At 35.2% G+C, this 18,987-nt stretch overlaps 2 protein-coding genes across 2 annotated transcripts; both read left to right on the top strand.

The window, feature by feature from the left end:
* The first annotated feature begins 5,070 nt into the window (after window positions 1-5,070).
* LOC127091274 (stem-specific protein TSJT1) lies at window positions 5,071-6,978 on the top strand. Its single transcript, XM_051029866.1, has 4 exons — window positions 5,071-5,466; window positions 5,933-6,173; window positions 6,266-6,386; window positions 6,616-6,978. The coding sequence occupies exons 1-4, from the start codon at window positions 5,267-5,269 to the stop codon at window positions 6,804-6,806; spliced, it is 753 nt and encodes a 250-aa protein (XP_050885823.1). The 5' UTR covers window positions 5,071-5,266; the 3' UTR covers window positions 6,807-6,978.
* Window positions 6,979-16,350: 9,372 nt separating this feature from the next.
* Window positions 16,351-17,370, top strand: LOC127095146 (uncharacterized). The gene has a single exon (XM_051033877.1). It carries the CDS (start codon window positions 16,351-16,353, stop codon window positions 17,368-17,370), a length of 1,020 nt encoding a protein of 339 aa, XP_050889834.1.
* Window positions 17,371-18,987: the final 1,617 nt, after the last annotated feature.

Genomic DNA, 18,987 nt, shown 5'->3' with positions numbered 1-18,987 from the left:
CATTGTATTTTTTAAAAACTCCTTTTCTTAGTCAAACTTGTAAATAGACTTAATTATACTTGACTTAAACTTTCAAAAAGCCAAAAAGAACTAACTCATTCAAACCATTTAAGGCCTTTGTGCCTTTCAAACTTAATTTTTGTTAAAAGCAATGCATCCAGTTTGAATTTTATACCATGAACTACAAGGTTTTGATCCCTCATTTTTATGTTGGTACATAGGTACAAGTCTGAAGGTCTTGTCAAACACAAAAAATATAATTAATGAATTCTTTTCTCATCCCTTCATTCCATTTGTTTGTATACATCAATTTGTACAAAATACATATGCACAAAAAAAAGGGAGCCCTAGGAGTACCTAAGATACTTTGGGTGCTAACACCTTCCCTCTGTGTAACCAACCCCCTTACCTATAATCTATGACATTTTATTAGTTTTGATTTGAAAACTTCTTACTTTTGGGTTTTGTTCGTACTTTTCCTTTTTCCCTTGGAAACAATAAAAGCGCGGTGGCGACTCTTGTTATTTAATGTCTTGCTTATCCATAGCTTGGCGATCATGAATTTACCGCTACAAACATTTAAAGAGACTTAAATGAAAAGTAGATCGATCAAGAACATATGCTAGAGATGAATGAGTGAGGTAAGGAGGAAATAAGCAATCTAACGCACAACTCTATAACAAACATATACAATGATATAAAACAAAATACAAGAGTTTAGAGACATACCAATGTAGTCGGAAAAAGATATAATTTGCTATAAAATAGAGTTAGCGAAAACAAAATCTATAACAAATGAAAGTAAGAAAAATCCTCTGTCTATTTAAAGCACAAAGATTCCAAGACTCCAAAATCCCTGTAAATCTTGTGAAAGGGATCCGATTATAATGATTTTGTAAAAATGTCAGCAAGCTGACTTTTAGTGTCAACGCATTCAAAAACAACATCCTCTTTTTCCACACGATCTCTAAGAAAATGGTGATGGATTTCAATGTGTTTGGTCTGTGAATGAAGTGTTAGATTCTTAGTGAGGCTTATTACACTAGAACTATCACACTTAATCCGAATGCAACCAAGTTTTAAATCACAATCTAGTAATTGTTGCTTTAGCCATAAGACTTGTGCACAACAACTGCCACCTGCCACACATTCAGCCTCAACGTGCTGCTTCTTATTGTGATAAGAAACTAAACAACTTCCAAATAAGTGACAGATACAAATAGTTCTCTTCCCACCCAACTTGCACCCCGTAAATTCGAAATCAGAAAACCTACTTAGCTACAAGCACTACCTTTAGGATACCAAAGACCATAATTGGAGGTTCCGTTAAGATACCTCAAAATACGTTTTACAATCTTAAAGTGAGAATCCTTAGGTGATGCTTAATATCTAGCACACATGCACATACTAAACATGATATCTAGCCTACTCACGGTTAAATAGAGTAAGGATCTGATTATACCTCTATACCTGGTTACGTCAAAATCCACTCCTATTTCATCTTTGTTAATAAGCACATTTAATGCCATGGGTGTCAAGATACTCTTCGAATCTTTCATATCGAACTTCTTGAGAAGCTTTAAGCAGTATTTTGTTTGACTTATGAAAGTGGCTTACTTGGCTTGCTTGATTTGCAATCCTAAGAAATATGTTAGCTCTCCCATAATAAACTGTAATTTATGTGAGTATCAACGGTCGACGAGAATTACATTCCAGGCTCTAGTTATTAATATTAATTTTAAACCGTAAGATTTTTCGATTACACAAACAAACAATCTGAGCCATCTTAGATAAACACAATTGTAATAGATAATAATACTTGTCGATTGGTATTTGTGGGATTCAATATCTTTTATACTAAAACAGATAAAGTCGTGCACTTGCGGCCCTATCACTTCTTGATTCTTCTTGTTTGCAAAGCATTCACCTACAAAATGGATATATTTTTGACAATTGTAAAATTGGATGTTACTCTTGTAAAACTTGTTTCTTCCCCTACCTCTATTGGTACCATAACATCTTGATCAACTTCATTTGTACCTTGTTTATGATTTGATGAACTTCTTTCTTGTTGATAATTTCTACCATTCGAGTTGTTGTAACCACCTCTACCTTTGTTTCTAATCCAATTTCCTTTGTCTTTCTTATCTTTGCTTGATTGTGCATGCAACGCCACATCTGTTTTTGTCTTGCTTGTAGACCTTTTCACCATTCTTTGATCATGATATTCAAGAGTTATTTGCAGTTCTTCTTTTGTCAAACTTTACAAGTCTTTGGATTATTGTATGGCCATCATAATATGGTCGAATTTTGGAGACAAAAATCTCAAGATCTTTGAAACTATAAACTTGGTTGACATCACCTTACCACACATCATGATATGGTTCACCAACCTAGTCGCCCTTGTAAGAAAGTCACTTATGCTTTAATTTTCTTCCATCTGAAGAAAATCATCCAACCTCTTGTGAGTTTGTAACCTCACCTCCTTCACCTTTTTAGCACCACCAAATGAATTCTCCAATATATCTCATGCTTCCTTCGATGAATAAACATCTCAAACCTTCTCAAATTTATTTGGATTAATATATTGATGAGTTATAAAAGGAGATTTATAATCACTCTTGATAAATTATTTATGCACATTCTTCTGATCATTAGTGGCACAATCACTATTTGGTGTAACTCCATTCTTCACAAGATCTCACACATCTTGATAGCAGAATACTAACTTCATCTGCTTGCACCAATTATCATAGTTTTTTCCATTTACAATGAGAAGATTTTATGGAAAAGGACTGTTTGGATGAGAAGCCATTGTTCAAGATCATCCAAGAATCACAATCAAAAGCTCTAAATACTAGATGTTAGAACAAAACACTCAAGCAATAAAAATTTATGACTCTCTTCAGTTTGAATGATACACTTGGATTGCTTAAGCTTTTGTTATTTCACTCATACACACTTTTGCACATTGAAGAATTAAAAAGGAAACGATAAATATTGGAATAATAAGAAGAGATGTATTGCACTAGTTATGAGCATGTTAGAGTATTTATAGAGGTTAATTGCACTCCAAGCAACTTAACAAACTCTAACTAACTATACATTCCCTAACTAACATTCCAAATTATGTTAAAAAAGAATTTTCTCATTCACAAGCTCTTACTTGTATATCAAGTAGCACACTAAAATAATGAATTAAATTTAGCATAGTATAGTCATTAGTTGAACTACTACTAACACTATTGCAATTGTCGCTCTTGAAGAAATCTCTCTCAAGTAAGTCCCAACCAACACATATGTATACTTTTTTTTCAAGTTGTTAAGATAATGGTTCCAAAAATTGAGATTCTCTTAATGATTTATCGGTTCTACTACTTCCCCATTTTCATCACACTCTCTAAGTACTATGAAAGGGAAAAAGTAAAATGAGATTGAGAAAAGGAAACGAAGCAATACATGTATTGTGGAACTGTATAAAGGTACCAAGCTTTTTACAAAGATTGTGAAATAAGCAAGAAAAATGTTACAAAGTGTAGAAAGGATGAAGATCTTAGGACAATTTTTATCCAATATATAAAAACAATGGCAAATAGGTTGTGATTCTCACGCAACATTCATTATGTCATGTCAGGAAATCAATGGTTTGGCTTTAAGAAACATGTAAAATCAAGGGTTCAGATCAAATGCCTTTATCAAAACGACCAAGTTAATCAAACTTGTTTGATGGAGAATAATAGTAGTCTTCAATAAAGAGCCATTTTATGAAGGGAATATGAAGTTTTTCCAATCCCTTAGAATACTAACCATCACCTTCGAATAAATTCACCCTTTCAATCACTTCACACTTATAGGCCTCATGTTTGGAAAGATTATAAATCATACTATTTCCTCAAACCACTCCGCCCTTACGTGCCTTGCGCTTGGAAGGTTATGGACCATCATAAATATCATAACATATTCTCATACGATATTAACGATTTCAGTCTAGTGTGTTGCAGTCACGTGGGATGCACAAAAGGTCTTAAATGGGACACATCAAGAGAGATTATGTGCTCGACACATGGACGAGTTAGCCATCATAGATTTTTTTCTTTGTATTTCTAAAAATATTCTTATGAAAACATTTTTTAAAATACTAAATTTCTTTTCAAATTTGGTTTTTATAAATTGAAAGATTAATTTTGATATATTATAACATAAATATATATTATTGAATATAAAAAAAAATCAAAATCACAATCTTTTCAAAAAATTGTATTTCAAAAATAATTTTTATGAAAAACTCTTTTAAATAACTTCAAAATTATGGATTTTTTAAAATTTTAATATGCAAAAAAAAGTTTCAGTTAAATGATAAAATATTTAAAAAAAATATTTTAAGAACAACAGTTCATCACAAATTTAAAATCTTTATTAAATTTTTTTTTATTTTTTTAACAATAACACTATAAAAATCATTTAAAAAAATAAAACAAAAGATAATCGTTGGATCTTAAATTATTTTAATTATATCTAAAATAATAACTATGAATGATTGTTATATGAGAAAAGACGTGCTACATTAACCGTCTAAATTTTTTTTACACTATTAATCAATAATAATTATATATATTTTTTACATTATTAATCAATAATGATTATATATTACGTCACATCATATTTATATTTTAAAATTCTTTTAATAATATAATAAACCTATTGAATGACGTTAGAAAACTATTTTACACCCTCGATATATATTTATTAAACCCTTATCATATATTGATTCTTTTGATACTAACAATACAAAACAAAATATATATATTTTATATATATATATATATATATATATATATATATATATATATATATATATATATATATATATATATATATATATATATATATATATATATATATATATATATATATGTCAAATTTCTTCTACACACCCTTTCCGGAAAATTTGACCGAAATGGAAAGAAATGGGGGTTAGTGGGATCCATTAATTAACTCCCGTGCTTAACCCTATCCACCTCATCACAACATACTAGATAAATCCACTTAATCATCGTCATCATCTACTCATCATCATCATTATCATATTATTAATATTTTACAGAATAACTATTACTACTACTGTAATAGCAGTTTCAACCTCCAATAACTCTTTTTTACTGTTTTAAAAATAAAAACTACAAAAACCAAAAACTCTCTCCTCTGCTTTCACTTCTTCTGTTCTTTCAGAATCCATTTTTGATCCAGAGAAAAAGAAAAACTAAAAATGTTAGCGGTTTTCAACAAATCTGTGGCCAAAAGTCCCGAGGGTTTACAGAGTCCTGAATCAAACCCAGTTTCATCACTCAAAGATGGTTTTTTGGGTCAACATTTCGCATCTCTTCACCCTTCTTCTGTTAACCTTAACCTTGCTTCTTCCGCTTTCTTAGCCTATTCTCATCACAAAAACAACCCATTACTCCCAAGGTATAAATTTTCAACCTTTTTCCTATTGATGTTTAATTGCTCATTCTTAGATTGTGATTTTAATTTTTTTTAATCTGGGTATCTTTGAAGAGATCAAAGTTTGAACCTTTTTTGATTTTGTATGTCATATACCCTAAGTGTTTTTTCTAGCCTTTTGATCCATTAACATTTGCTGATCACTAAATTGTTGTCTTTGTACTATGTAGATATGTTTTTCTGTTCTGTCTTGAGTTGTCTTGTTTTTATGTAGATATGTATATAAATGCTTATAGATTCTCCTTTAAGGTTGTTTTTGTGTATGATACAATACAATGATGTTTCTCTTTTATTGTTTATTCTTAGATCTTAACAATTGCATATAGTTTGTCTTGTCTATTGTCTTTATATCTGTATCTTTCTGCAGAATCATTTGTTAATCTATATGCCATGGCCTTCATCATTTTTCTACTGCTTCTGGTGTTTGCAGGCTGTTTGCAGTTGTGGATGACATCTTCGGCTTGTTTCAAGGTCACATTGATAATGTTGCTAATCTTAAACAACAATATGGATTGAACAAATCAGCAAATGAGGTGACCATTGTCATAGAGGCTTACAGGACCTTAAGGGATCGGGGTCCATATCCCGCTGATCAAGTTGTGAGAGATTTCCAAGGCAAATTTGCGTTTATCCTGTTTGATAGCAGTTCGCAAACTGCGTTTGTTGCTGCTGTGAGTAATCCTAGGGTTTATATTTGTCTTCCATGTTATATTTTCCAATAATTTTCTGCTCTTACCTGACTTGCCATTGCGGCTCTTTTCAGGATGCTGACGGGAGTGTTCCTTTCTTCTGGGGAATTGATGCTGACGAAAGTCTAGTTCTTTCAGACGAGATCGATATTGTTCGCAAGAGTTGTGGCAAATCTTATGCTCCATTCCCGAAAGGTAATAGCATGATTTAATCAGTTAAAAAAAATATAAGATTAAACATGTTCAACTAGATGAACCTCTAAGCAGGACCGTCTTTGATGGCATGTAAGGTGATCTATAGCACAATGTCTCAAATTTTCTTACACATGGTCTTTCAAAAGTTTGAGACAGCTCTGGCTTTACGTAACCAAGCGGTTGAGTACTAGTTATTAATGAGTTTCAGTATGTGTTTGTGTATGTTTAGGATGCTTCTTTACAACATCGGGAGGTTTGAGGAGTTTCGAGCATCCACTCAACGAGTTGAAGCCGATACCAAGGATTGATAGTTCTGGTCAGGTGTGTGGTTCGACTTTCAAGGTGGATGCTGATTCTAAGAAGGAAGCAACTGGCATGCCAAGAGTTGGAAGTGCTGCTAACTGGTCATCTAATTACTGATTACAGCTCTAGTTTGTTTGAACTTTGAACTATTTGAGTATCAATCTGTTCCCTTTATTCTCTGGTGAGGTTGCAATGATAAGTAGATACTTTCTTTGCACTGATGATGTATAATAAAATCGATTTTCACATTAGTTTTTCATGAAATGTTGACTATCTGATGTTTTTATTTGATCGTTAACTCCTTCATAAACTGTTAATGTGATAGATATATACTTAAATTGTGTCAAACAATGGCTAAGATTTTGATCCCTAGATATCAAGGTACTGGATGTAAAACAAAATCAATGGTTACCTTAGAAGGAAACAAACTCTTGTTTCCGATGCCATTTTTTAGGGTGTGTAAGACGGACTATTATACTGAGTCTCAGATTTGTCAGAATTAAATTATAGATAAATAAGATTTTATAAAATATTTATTAGATTAAATCATGATTAAATTAACCTCTAAAAACTTAGTAGTTATATATATACCATATACTAATTGTAAAGCTTGCAAGATTGATAAGTGCCCTTAAAAACAAAAACAACTTTTTTTTTTGGTGTATTTTAATAAAAATTTCTAAGAGGACATTGGTATGAAGGATTTGGATTCATAGCTGTTAGTACTTTGTTTAAGCAAATATCAGAATTGGACCTTCCGTTTCAAAATGAACGATCGAGATTTCATAATGTGGGAAACTATTGAGATCTGCACAGAATATTTAGAGCAGTTGAATTGCTATAATTGGCGACGGAGATTTATTATGGGGTTACTTTTCTCAATCCATGGGGGTACTTTACCACGGAGATTTATTATGCATCTTTGAACTTATCGAAATTACAAACCCTGTATTTTAAAGCACCAAAGAGTTTTATCTATACCCATAAACCACAAATTTGTAATAGTTGAATGCATAAAGTTGAAGAAAAACTTATTTTAATATCAAATTAGGTAACATTACGTATATAAACGTACATTTCATCAGGATGTTGCGGCATCTTAAGAATATCTCCGGTCGGTCTTGTAATCGCCTTATCCACTTCAGTTGGACAATTTTTTTTGTAACTGTGAAATATATTTCACATGATTCTTAAATCTTCATCCATCTTCAGCTCAAACTTGTTGAAGTAAATATCCCTTCGTTGGCAATCGATGGTTAACGATACTCGAGCTTCACAACTCTTTCATTGTCTGAGTAATGTAGGAGATTCTTCTGTATGAATTTCAGATCTGTTAGGTCTGGTGTGTAGTGGTTGGCTGCATTTTGGAAAAACATGTACTCAAGCAAGATGTTGGACAAGATGTCCTGACATGTTGGTTCAACATCGAAGTGTGCTCTATTTCAGTTTCTTGAAAGATTTGTTTCTATATTGTGAGATATCTAAAAATCCTATGAAGATTTATCTCACGAGATGTATGGGTCAAGAAACGCGTGTTCTAAAAAGCAAAAGACTATTTTGCTTTGCCTTGGTTTCGAATAAAGATGTCAAAACATTTTAGGAAACATCTGATATGATTGGAATCAAATATGCAGAAGATTGAGCAGAGTTCTTGGATCTGCTGTTAATCAAGCCTGAAGCCCATGCCTTTCTAAGGCTGTTTAAAGATCGTTTCTAAACGTAAGAAAAAAAGGAAGTAGCGCAAAATATTGTTTGTGTTAGGGTTTAGTTGTCTTTGGCATTTGTGAGTCACTCGAGTATCTCTTCGATACTTGAATATGACTTGTTTTATTAAGTTGTAATTTTGAATCCCTCATGAGCTTTTAAGCAAGAGAGGATTATGTTTTCTGATAGAAGTCTCAGTCACTGCTGTATGAATGAAGGGAAGTGAGAGATGTCTCATATCTAGGAGAGTCTTAGATAGAAACTTCCACGGATAGAGATTAGTTGAGAATTTTGTAAAACTAGAGGTTGTTTAGAACTTCGAACTAATTCTGTTATAATTGATTTCCTTCATGGCTTTGATGCCCCTAGATGTAGGCGACGTTGCACCGAACTAGGTTAATAACTATTTGCGTTGTTTACTTGAATAATACTTACTTAAATCCTGATATTTTTTGTGGTGTGACAATGTGCTGACCCTGGTGTCGTGACATTGTGTATGACATATGGAATCTGCTTACCAGAATTTCAATTGGTATCAGAGCAGGCATCCTGCTCTGTTTCTGGGTGAGATCCGGGGAAAATACTTTTTGGTATCATGGACAAGGAAGAAGGATTTATTAACAGACCACCCATAGACCACCCATCTTAGATGACACCAACTATGACTATTGGAAGGCATAAATGGTGACATTCCTAAAATCTATGGACAATAAAACCTGGAAAGTTAACATCAAGGTTTAGGAACATCCTTTCGTGAAAGATAAAGATGGGAAAGCTACTACTGACCTGAAGCCTGAAGAGGACTGGTCTAAGGAAGAAGATGAACCGACTCTTGGAAAATCCTAAGCTTTGAATGCTCTATTGAATGGAGTTGACAAAAACATATTCAGGTTAATAAACATATGTACCGTCGCCAAATATGCATGGGAAATTCTCAGAAACACTCCTGAAGACACATCTAAAGTGAAGATGTCTAGACTTCAGCTCCTCACTACCAGATTTGAGAATCTAAAGATGAAAGATGATGAGAGTATTCATGGTTTTCACATGAATATTCTTGAAATTGCAAATTTGTCTAGTGTCCTAGGAGAAAAGATGTCAGAAGAAAAGCTGGTTAGAAAAATTCTCAAGTCCTTACCTAAGAAGTTTGAAATTAAGGTTATGTGAAGAAGCCCAAGACATCAGCATCATGAGAGTTGATGAACTTGTTGGGTCACTCCAAACTTTTGAATTGGGTATCATTGACAGATCTGAAAAGAAGAACAAGAGCATAGCCTTTGTATCCAACACTGAAGATAAAGAGGACCAATGTGACTTGGATACTGATGAAGGAATAATCAATGTTATTGTACCACTTGGAAGACAATTCAACAAGGTGTTGAAGAGAATGGACATGAAGTCAAAACTAAATGTCAAGAACATCCCATCTGACATCAGGAATAACAATGACTTTCAGAGAAGAACAAGAACAGAAGAGAGATCCAATCAAGCTAAAGGCATTCAGTGTCATGGGTGTGAAGGATTTGGACACATTAAAGCATAATGCCCTACATATCTCAAGAAACAACAAAAAAGGTTGTCTGTTTCTTAATCTGATGATGATAACTCTGAAAGTGAACCCGAGGAAGAAGCTGCAAAACATGTAATTGCCTAATTGGAAGATATGAATATGATGAAGATTCTTGTGATGAGGAAGTATCGTATAATGAACTCGCTTCCTATTACAGAGAACCATGCATCAGAAGTGAAGAAGTTTGTCAGCTGGGAGAAAAACAGAAAAAAATTATATCTCAACTATAGGCAGAAAAAAGACAAATATATGTCTACCATCTCTAATCTTCAAGATAAGGTGACTCGGCTGACTTCCAAACTTGATAACATGACAAAGTCTGTAAGAATGTTGAACAAGGGTTATGACGTGTTAGATGAAGTTCTGTAAGTTGGGAAAGTGGATGGAGATTTGAGGGGAATATGCTTTAATTATCAATCTTTAAACAAACAAGGAGAAAGTCCTATGACAAACTTTGTTCTTCCAAGTAGAGAGCCTAAGCATGTAATGCCTAAACATCTACCTTAACTTCATACCAGACATCAAAATACTCAAACTTGATGGAAGCTACTGTGCTGAAGATATCATTACTATGGAAAGTTTGGTATATAAATCCCTTCTGCTTCAAACTATATGGCTATCCCAGGTATCTAACACAACCCATGGCTAATCAAGTGGTAACTAACACTAGAAGGGAGTGGATACCCAAGCCTGTCAACACCAATCTCATAACTCACACTTCTCTTAGAGCTTTAGCTAGAGAAGACTGTTATTTTGACCGTGGATGTTCTAGACATATGACAGGTGTCAAGAAGTTGTTGGAGAACATCAAGTCCTACTCCACCAGTTATGTCACTTTTGGTGATGGGGCTAAAAGTGAAATTAAAGGAGTTGGAGACTAGCATGTACAGGATTCCCAAGTCTTGATGATGTTTTGTTGGTAAAAGGTCTGACTGCTAATCTGATTAGTATCAGTCAACTATGTGATCAAGGTCCTAAAGTTAATTTCACAAAATCTGAGTGTTTGGTCACTAATGAGAAAAATGAAGTTCTGATGAGGGGAGTCAGGTCCACGGAAAACTGTTACTTGTGGACATCTCAAGAAATTAATTGCTCTCCCACATGCCTGGTATCAAAAAAAGATGAAGGCAACATGTGGCACCAAAGACTTGGACATTTACATCTAAAAGGAGTGAAAAAGATTGTGTTTAAAGAAGCCATCAGAGGTATTCTAAAGCCCAAGATTGAAGAAGGTAAAATATGTGGTGAGTGTCAAATTGGGAAGTAAACCAAGATGTCACATCCAAAGTTGCAACATCGTACCACTTTAAAGGTTTTGGAACTCCTTCATATGTACTTAATGGGGCCCATGCATGTTGAGAGCCTTGGTGGGAAAAGGTATGCATATGTTGTTGTTGATGATTTTTCAAGATTCACTTTGGTGAACTTCATCAAGGAAAAATCAGATGTCAAAGGTTTCAAAGAGAAAATGAAAGTGTAATTGTCAGGATTAGAAGTGACCATGACAAGGAATTTTAAGATAGAAAATTTGTTGAATTTTGCTCCTCTGAAGGTATTTGCCATGAGTTCTCTTCTCCCATCACCCCTCAGCAAAATGGATTTTTTGAGTGCAAGAATGAAACTCTACAAGAATCAGCTAGAGTCATGCTACATGCTAAGTATCTACCCTACCATTTTTGGTTGAAGCAATGAATACTGCTTTCTATATTCATAATAGGATCACTCTGAGAACTGGTACCTCAACTACTCACCATGAATTGCGGAAAGGAAGAAAGACTACTGTCAAATACTTTTATGTGTTTAGAAGTAAATGTTACATTTTGGATGATCGTGAGCAAAGAAGAAAGATGGATCCTAAGGATGATAAAGGAATATTTATGGGTTACTCTACAAACAACAGAGCCTATAGAGTATTTAATTCCAGAACCCAAGTCATGATGGAATCCATGAATGTTGTAGTGGATGATACAATCACGGAGAAAGGAACTGGTGTCGAAGAAGATGTTGGAACATCAGCTGAACAAACTGATACTTTTGAAAATGAGGGAGTTATTGACTCAAAAAGTGAACCAGTAGGAACTAAACCAGACAGCTACAAGCCAACAAAGGCCCCTCTATTAGAATTCAAAAAGACCATCCAAAGGAACTTATTATTGGAAATCTTAATGAAGGGATCACCACTAGATCTAGAGATATGATATCAAATGCCTGCTTTGTGTCAAAGTTTGAACCTAAAAATGTGAAGGAAGCCTTGACTGATGAATTCTGGATCAAGGATATGTAAGAAGAACTAGGGAAGTTTATAAGGAACAAAGTATGAGATCTAGTTCCTAGGCCTAAACGGATGAATGTTATTGGGACAAAATGGATCTACAAGAACAAATTTGATGAAAAGGGAATTGTGACCAGAAACAAGGCTAGACTTATTACACAAGGATACACTCAAATTGAAGGGGTTGATTTTGATGATACTTTTGCTCTTGTTGCTCGTTTTGAGTCTATTAGATTTCTTTTAGGAGTGGCTTGTTTGCTTAACTTTAAGCTATTTCAAATGGATGTGAAAAGGTCCTTCTTAAATGGATACTTGAATGAAGAAGTGTATGTAAAACAACCCAAGGGGTTCATAGATCCTAACTTTCTAGATCATATTTACAAACTAAGGAAAGCTCTCTATGGATTGAAGCAAGGACCTATGGCTTGGTATGAAAGGCTAACTGAGTTCCTTGTCAACAATGGCTATAGGAAAGGAGGAATAGACAAGACCTTGTTCATTAAAAAAGAGCATGGTAAACTCATGATAACTCAAATATATGTTGATGACATTGTGTTTGGAGGGACGTCAAACCGGATGGTCCAACATTTTGTCAGGAAGATGCAATCTGAATTTGAGATGAGTCTTGTTGGAGAACTAACTTACTTTCTTGGTCTTCAAGTCAAACAAATGGATGATACTATCTTTATCTCACAAAGCAAGTATGCTAAGAGTATAGTAAAGAAGCTTGGCATGGAAAATGCAAGTCACGAAAGGACACCTGCACCAACCCACCTGAAGTTGACGAAAGATGAAAAAAGGGGTGGATGTGGATCAAAGTCTGTATTGTAGTATGATTGGTAGTTTACTGTATCTTACAACTAGAAGACCTGACATTACATTTGTTGTAGAAGTGTGTGCAAGATATCAATCTAAACCCAAAATGAGTCATATTACTCAAGTGAAAAGGATCCTGAAATACATCAATGGGACTAGTGACTATGGAATGTTGGATTCTCATAATGTGATAACACAAAAACACACTGCGTATTTGGCTTGGATTTCACATGTTTATTGTATTTTATTTGTCAATTTCTTGTATTATGCTTGTGTTTTGTTTCATTTTCAGGTAACAGTGCCATAATAAGCCTCCAGCGAAGAAACGACACGAAAAGAGCAAAAATCAGGGATTTTAAGTGAAAAATACACACATGGCGTCCCACGTGGCATTGGCCAAGGAGGGCGCCATGCGGTGTCATGGTTTGACCACGTCTCAACGGTCACAAGACCACGTCTCCCACTCTTTTCCCACATGGCAGGTGCCAAGTATAGATGATGGGTGCTATCTTCATATGTTGACCATGTTCCAACGGTCAGAAGGCCACAATCTCCCTCTTTACACACATGGAGGGCTCCATGTAGGGGATGGCGGGCACCATCTGCCTTAAGGAAGCTTTCGGTCAAGGCAGTTGGAGCACTCTCCCATGACCAGATAAATTCTCTCACACGAATTTTGAATGGGCTGCTTGGATCCTAAGGCATTGTTACACTATAAATAGGTATTAAATTCTTAGTTTTGGGGCATCCAGTCTTAGTTTCAGCATTAGGCATAAACTCAGTATTAAAAGCAATAATTTGTCACATCGAGAGGTTATCGCACTATTGTTGTAATCGAGATTGGAGCACCGTAGCATAGAAGTTTATTTTCCTGTCAAATTTATCTTCAAGTCAGATTTACTTTCCGGCATTGTACCAGATTCAAGTATCCGATTTGGAGCAGATTTTTATTTCAATTCGCAATTTATTATATATCGCATTGTCTTTACTATATTTAAATTTTCGCACCGCTTTAAATTCTTTATTTTCCTGTCCCGCTTTAAATTTATTTAAATTATTGCTCTGCTTTACTTTGTTTACTTTATCACACGATTTACTTGTTTTAAATTCTTTTACCGCAAATAGATTTGTCTTCAAACCGAACTTAAGAGTGACACTTTCGTTCTTTTGGAAACCAATCACACACTTATCACGTTTTTAATCTCTAAATGACTTATTATATAAATCAATTATATACAATATTTACCATAGTCATGTCCAACTAAATTTATTGTGTTGGGATGTGAGGACCTTCGTTTCGACGGTACTCCATATGTTGTTTCTGTAGAAATACTTTGGGGGCTGATTTTGATTTTAAACATTTTTTCTGAACTTAAATTAATCGGCCATTACGTAAATGGGACCGTGTTTCTATTTACGTAATAGTCGTGATTACACCGGGTAAGATCGAAAGTCGTCTGGCGCTTTAGATAAAAGTTGGTTAGTTTTTAATTGATAAAAACAGCAAAAGCGCTTTATTAATTAATTAGGAAATTTTGATATTATTAGAAGGCAATTGTAAAACTATTTTCGGACGCGTTTATAAATTTAGGATCCGGTTATCCGAGCGAAAGCCCAGAACCCTTTTAAGTGAAACTTTCAAATCAAAATCACTTTTCAATTGAGTTAAGAGTTTATTTCCTTAAAAAATGAGTTTACTACTTTAACGCGGTAAGCGCCAGCCATATGTGACAAATGGAAGGTATAAATTAGAGAGTAAAACTGGGTTCCGATTACGCTAACGCGACGGTTCCAGTTTAATTAACTTTTATTTCGAGAAGAAAATATTGCCCCGTAAGTGTTACTACTAGACAAAATGAGTAATGTTAGATCGAAGTGAATCACATTCCAGTATTATTTCTCTGAATTCAATATTTGTTTTTATTTCCTGTACGCATTACACCCTGTTTCGATTAGCCTTAGATATACAATGTAACAACAGTAATCGATAGATTGCCATTGGTCTCTGTGGGATCGATAATCTTTTATATTACTTGGACATACTCTATATACTTGCGGATACAACCCATCAAGTTTTTGGCGTCGTTGCTGGAGACCAATTACGTCAAATATAGTACCCTGTTGTTACACCGTCTAAACTAAGGCATCCCTTTTTGCCGGTCAATGAGAAGAACTCGCAGTAGCGGAAACCTAGTTGATCCAATAGAGGAACCCAAAAGATACGCCCGAGCCCGACTTTTACTCCGAAGACTTAAAAGAGCAATGGAAGAAGACCAAAATGAAAGACCACTTAAGGATTTCTCCCTACCATCCAATGAAGAGCCCCATTCTAGTATAGTAAACCCCGCCATACCGGCTCATAACTTCGAACTAAAACCCTCTCTGTTACAATTAGTGCAACAGAACCAGTTCGCCGGTATTCCTACGAAAAACTCGAACCAACACCTAAAAGTCTTTATTCAATTAGCGGATACCTTAAAAGCCAATGGTGCTTCTCCTGAGGCGATACGTCTAAGACTATTTCCCTTTTCCCTTAGAGATAGATCCCGATCATGGCTAGATTCCCTTCCAGCAAACTCTATAACCACTTGGAATGACCTAAAGAAAGTATTCCTTGCTAGATACTTTCCATCGAGTAAAATCGTTATCCTACGAAACTAAATAACCATATTCACGCAATAAGAGGGTGAATCACTTTTCGACGCTTGGGAAAGATACAAAGAAGCTTGTCCACACCATGGGTTAGAGCAATGGCTTATAAAAGACTCATCTACAATACCAAAATGACCATCGACGCTGCCGCAGGTGGTGCTCTGATGAACAAAGCATACCCCAAAGCTTGCACTCTCATTAAAGATATGGCACAAAACCATTACCAATAGGGAACAAAATGATCATTGGTAGAGAGGAAAGAGACCAAAAGAGGTATTTACAAAGTCAGTTGCCTTGACCATATGAGTGCCAAAATGGACGTTATAGCCCAAAAAGTAGAAAGTTTAATGATTAACCCTACAGCTACCGCACCCGCAATCCAACACGGATGCGAGATTTGTGGAACCCAAGGACCCACAATAGCTGAATGTAATCTTTTAGTTGGCACAAACTCAGATCAGATCAATTACGCCCAATGTAACCCCTATTCTAACACATATAACCCTGGATGGAGGAATCATCCAAACGTTTCCTATAAGAATAATAACCCCACTCAGAATTCTACACCTCAAAGACCGTCTGGTTTCCAAACCCAAAGACTAAACCAACCAATGTAAGCTACTTCCCCAAAGTCAAAATTTGAGAAAATGGTGGAGAGCTTCATTACAACCAAGAATCAGCAAAATAAGGAATTCATGAACCAAAACATTCATATAAATGGACTAATTACACAATTGGGCACCAAACTCGATTATGTAATTACCCACAACAAAATGCTTGAAACCCAGATATCTCAAGTGGCATATCAACAAGCTACTCAAACTACACCAGGAGGACAATTTCCTGGACAACCTCAACCTAACCCTAAGGGGCATGCTAATGCAATTGCCCTACAGAGTGAAACTACTTACGATGAACCCGTAAACCCTAGGTTGAATAAACCAGAACCCCCTAAGAAAAATGTTATGACCACACTCGAGAAACAATTAGAGGAACTAGTAGAACCTGAGAAACAAAAAAAGGAAGAAGTTAAAGATAAGGAAGGAGAGAAAGATACTAAAGTTTACATACCACCCCCTCCTTACAAACCACCAATCCCATTTCCGCAAAGACTTAAGCAAACCAAATTAGACAACCAATATAAAAAGTTTGTAAAAGTGATTGAGAAACTCCATGTCGAGATTCCATTCACTGAAGCGATCACCCAAATACCATCTTACACAAAGTTCCTTAAGGACATCCTAACCAACAAACGAATACTTGATGATCCTAAACCCTTAGAATGCAATTCTATTGCTGAAAATAAACTCGCTAAAAATGAGAAAGACCTAGGAAGTTTTTCTATACCTTGTGTTTTAGGAAATCATGTTAGCGATAAATCACTCCTGGACTTAGGAGCCAGCATGAGCTTAATGCCTTTAGCCATTTGTAATAGGTTAAACCTAAGAGAAATGCAACCGACTAGAATGTCCCTTCAATTAGCCGATAGATCCATTAAGCATCCAATAGGAATTTTAGAAGACATCCCAGTTAGGATTGGCCAACTCTATATTCCTACAAATTTTATTGTCATGGACATTAAAGAAGACGACGGAATCCCTATCCTTCTAGGTAGACCCTTCTTATCAACAACTGAGGCCATAATAGATGTCAAGAAAGGAAAATGACTTTCGAGGTACGTGATGAAAAAGTAGAATTTATATTATCAAAATTCTTAAAAGCACCATCCATAGACGACTCATGTTATGTCATCGACATCATCTTCGAATGCATAAGAGAGTTAGATCAAGAAGACCCCGTTGAAATAATAAAATTACCTTCGACCCCCATAATGGAGGACAACGAATTTAAAGACCCTTATATAGATGACAACCTTCACGAATGCTTAGAACTCACCCCAAACCATATGCCATGTCCTAAGAAACCATCAATAGAGCTTAATGAGCTACCTAAGAATCTAAGATATGAGTTTTTGGATGAAGAACTAAATTGTCCCGTCATAGTAAGCGCCACCTTAAATGGTGATGAAACAAATCAACTCTTAGATGTTTTAAGAAAATATCCCACAGCTCTAGGATATAACATTTTTGATCTCAAAGGGATAAGTTCGTCCATGTGTATGCACCAGATTATGCTGGAGGAAGATTCTAAACCCTCAAGAGAACATCAAAGAACGATAAATCATATACTGAGTGACATGGTAAAAAGAGAAGTGTTGAAGCTACTAGAGGCTGGAATAATATACCAAATATCTGATAGTAAGTGGGTAAGCCCTGTACATGTGGTACCTAAAAAGGGAGGTGTCACAGTAGTACAAAACGAAAAAGGAGACCAAGTACCTAAACACATAGAAAGCGGTTGGCGTATGTGTATTGATTATAGAAAACTTAATAAAGTAACTAGGAAATACCATTTCCCGCTCCTGTTCATAGACCAAATGCTTGAACGCCTAGCAAGACATTCTTACTTTAGCTATTTAGATGGATACTCATGATTTTCCTAAATTCCCATTCACCCCGATGATCAAGAGAAAACAACCTTTACATGCCCATATGGATCATTTGCCTATCGACGAATGCCATTCGGACTATGCAATGCCCCGACTACCTTTCAACACTGTATGATGTCAATCTTCGCATATTTCCTCGATGAGATCATGGAAGTTTTCATGGATGATTTCTCGGTATGTGGGTCCAGTTTTAAAAACTATTTAACTAACCTTGAGAAAATTCTAGAACGATGCGTGGAAGTCAATCTCGTTCTAAACTGGGAGAAATGTCATTTTATGGTCACCGAAGGAATAGTGTTAGGACACATAGTATCTGAGAGAGGTATTGCAGTTGATAAGGCTAGAATATAGGTTATATAAAACCTCCAACCACCTAAGACAATTAAAGAGATCCGAAGTTTCCTTGGACACGCCGGTTTCTACCGACGCTTCATTAAGGACTTCTCCAAAATAAAAAACCTTTAACAAATCTTCTAATGAAATACGTTGAATTCATTTTCGACGATAAGTTCCTACAGGATTTCAAACACCTTAAACAAGCACTAATCTCCGCACCTATTATGAAACCGCCCCATTGGAGCCAACCTTTCGAAATTATGTGCGATGCAAGCGATTACGCTGTGGGTGCTGTGTTAGGGAAAAGGAAAGATAAAAAACTTCATGTAATTTACTATGCTAGTAGGACATTAGATTTTGCACAACTTAATTATGCCACAACCGAAAAAGAACTCCTCGTCGTTCTTTTTGCCATCGATAAATTCTGATCTTATTTAGT

The sequence above is a fragment of the Lathyrus oleraceus genome, chromosome 6 (assembly GCF_024323335.1).
Source record: "Lathyrus oleraceus cultivar Zhongwan6 chromosome 6, CAAS_Psat_ZW6_1.0, whole genome shotgun sequence".
In the NCBI taxonomy this organism is placed as follows: Eukaryota; Viridiplantae; Streptophyta; class Magnoliopsida; order Fabales; family Fabaceae; genus Lathyrus; species Lathyrus oleraceus.
The sequence above is the reverse complement of the archived record's forward strand: the minus strand, read 5'-3'. Positions and strand labels throughout refer to the sequence as shown.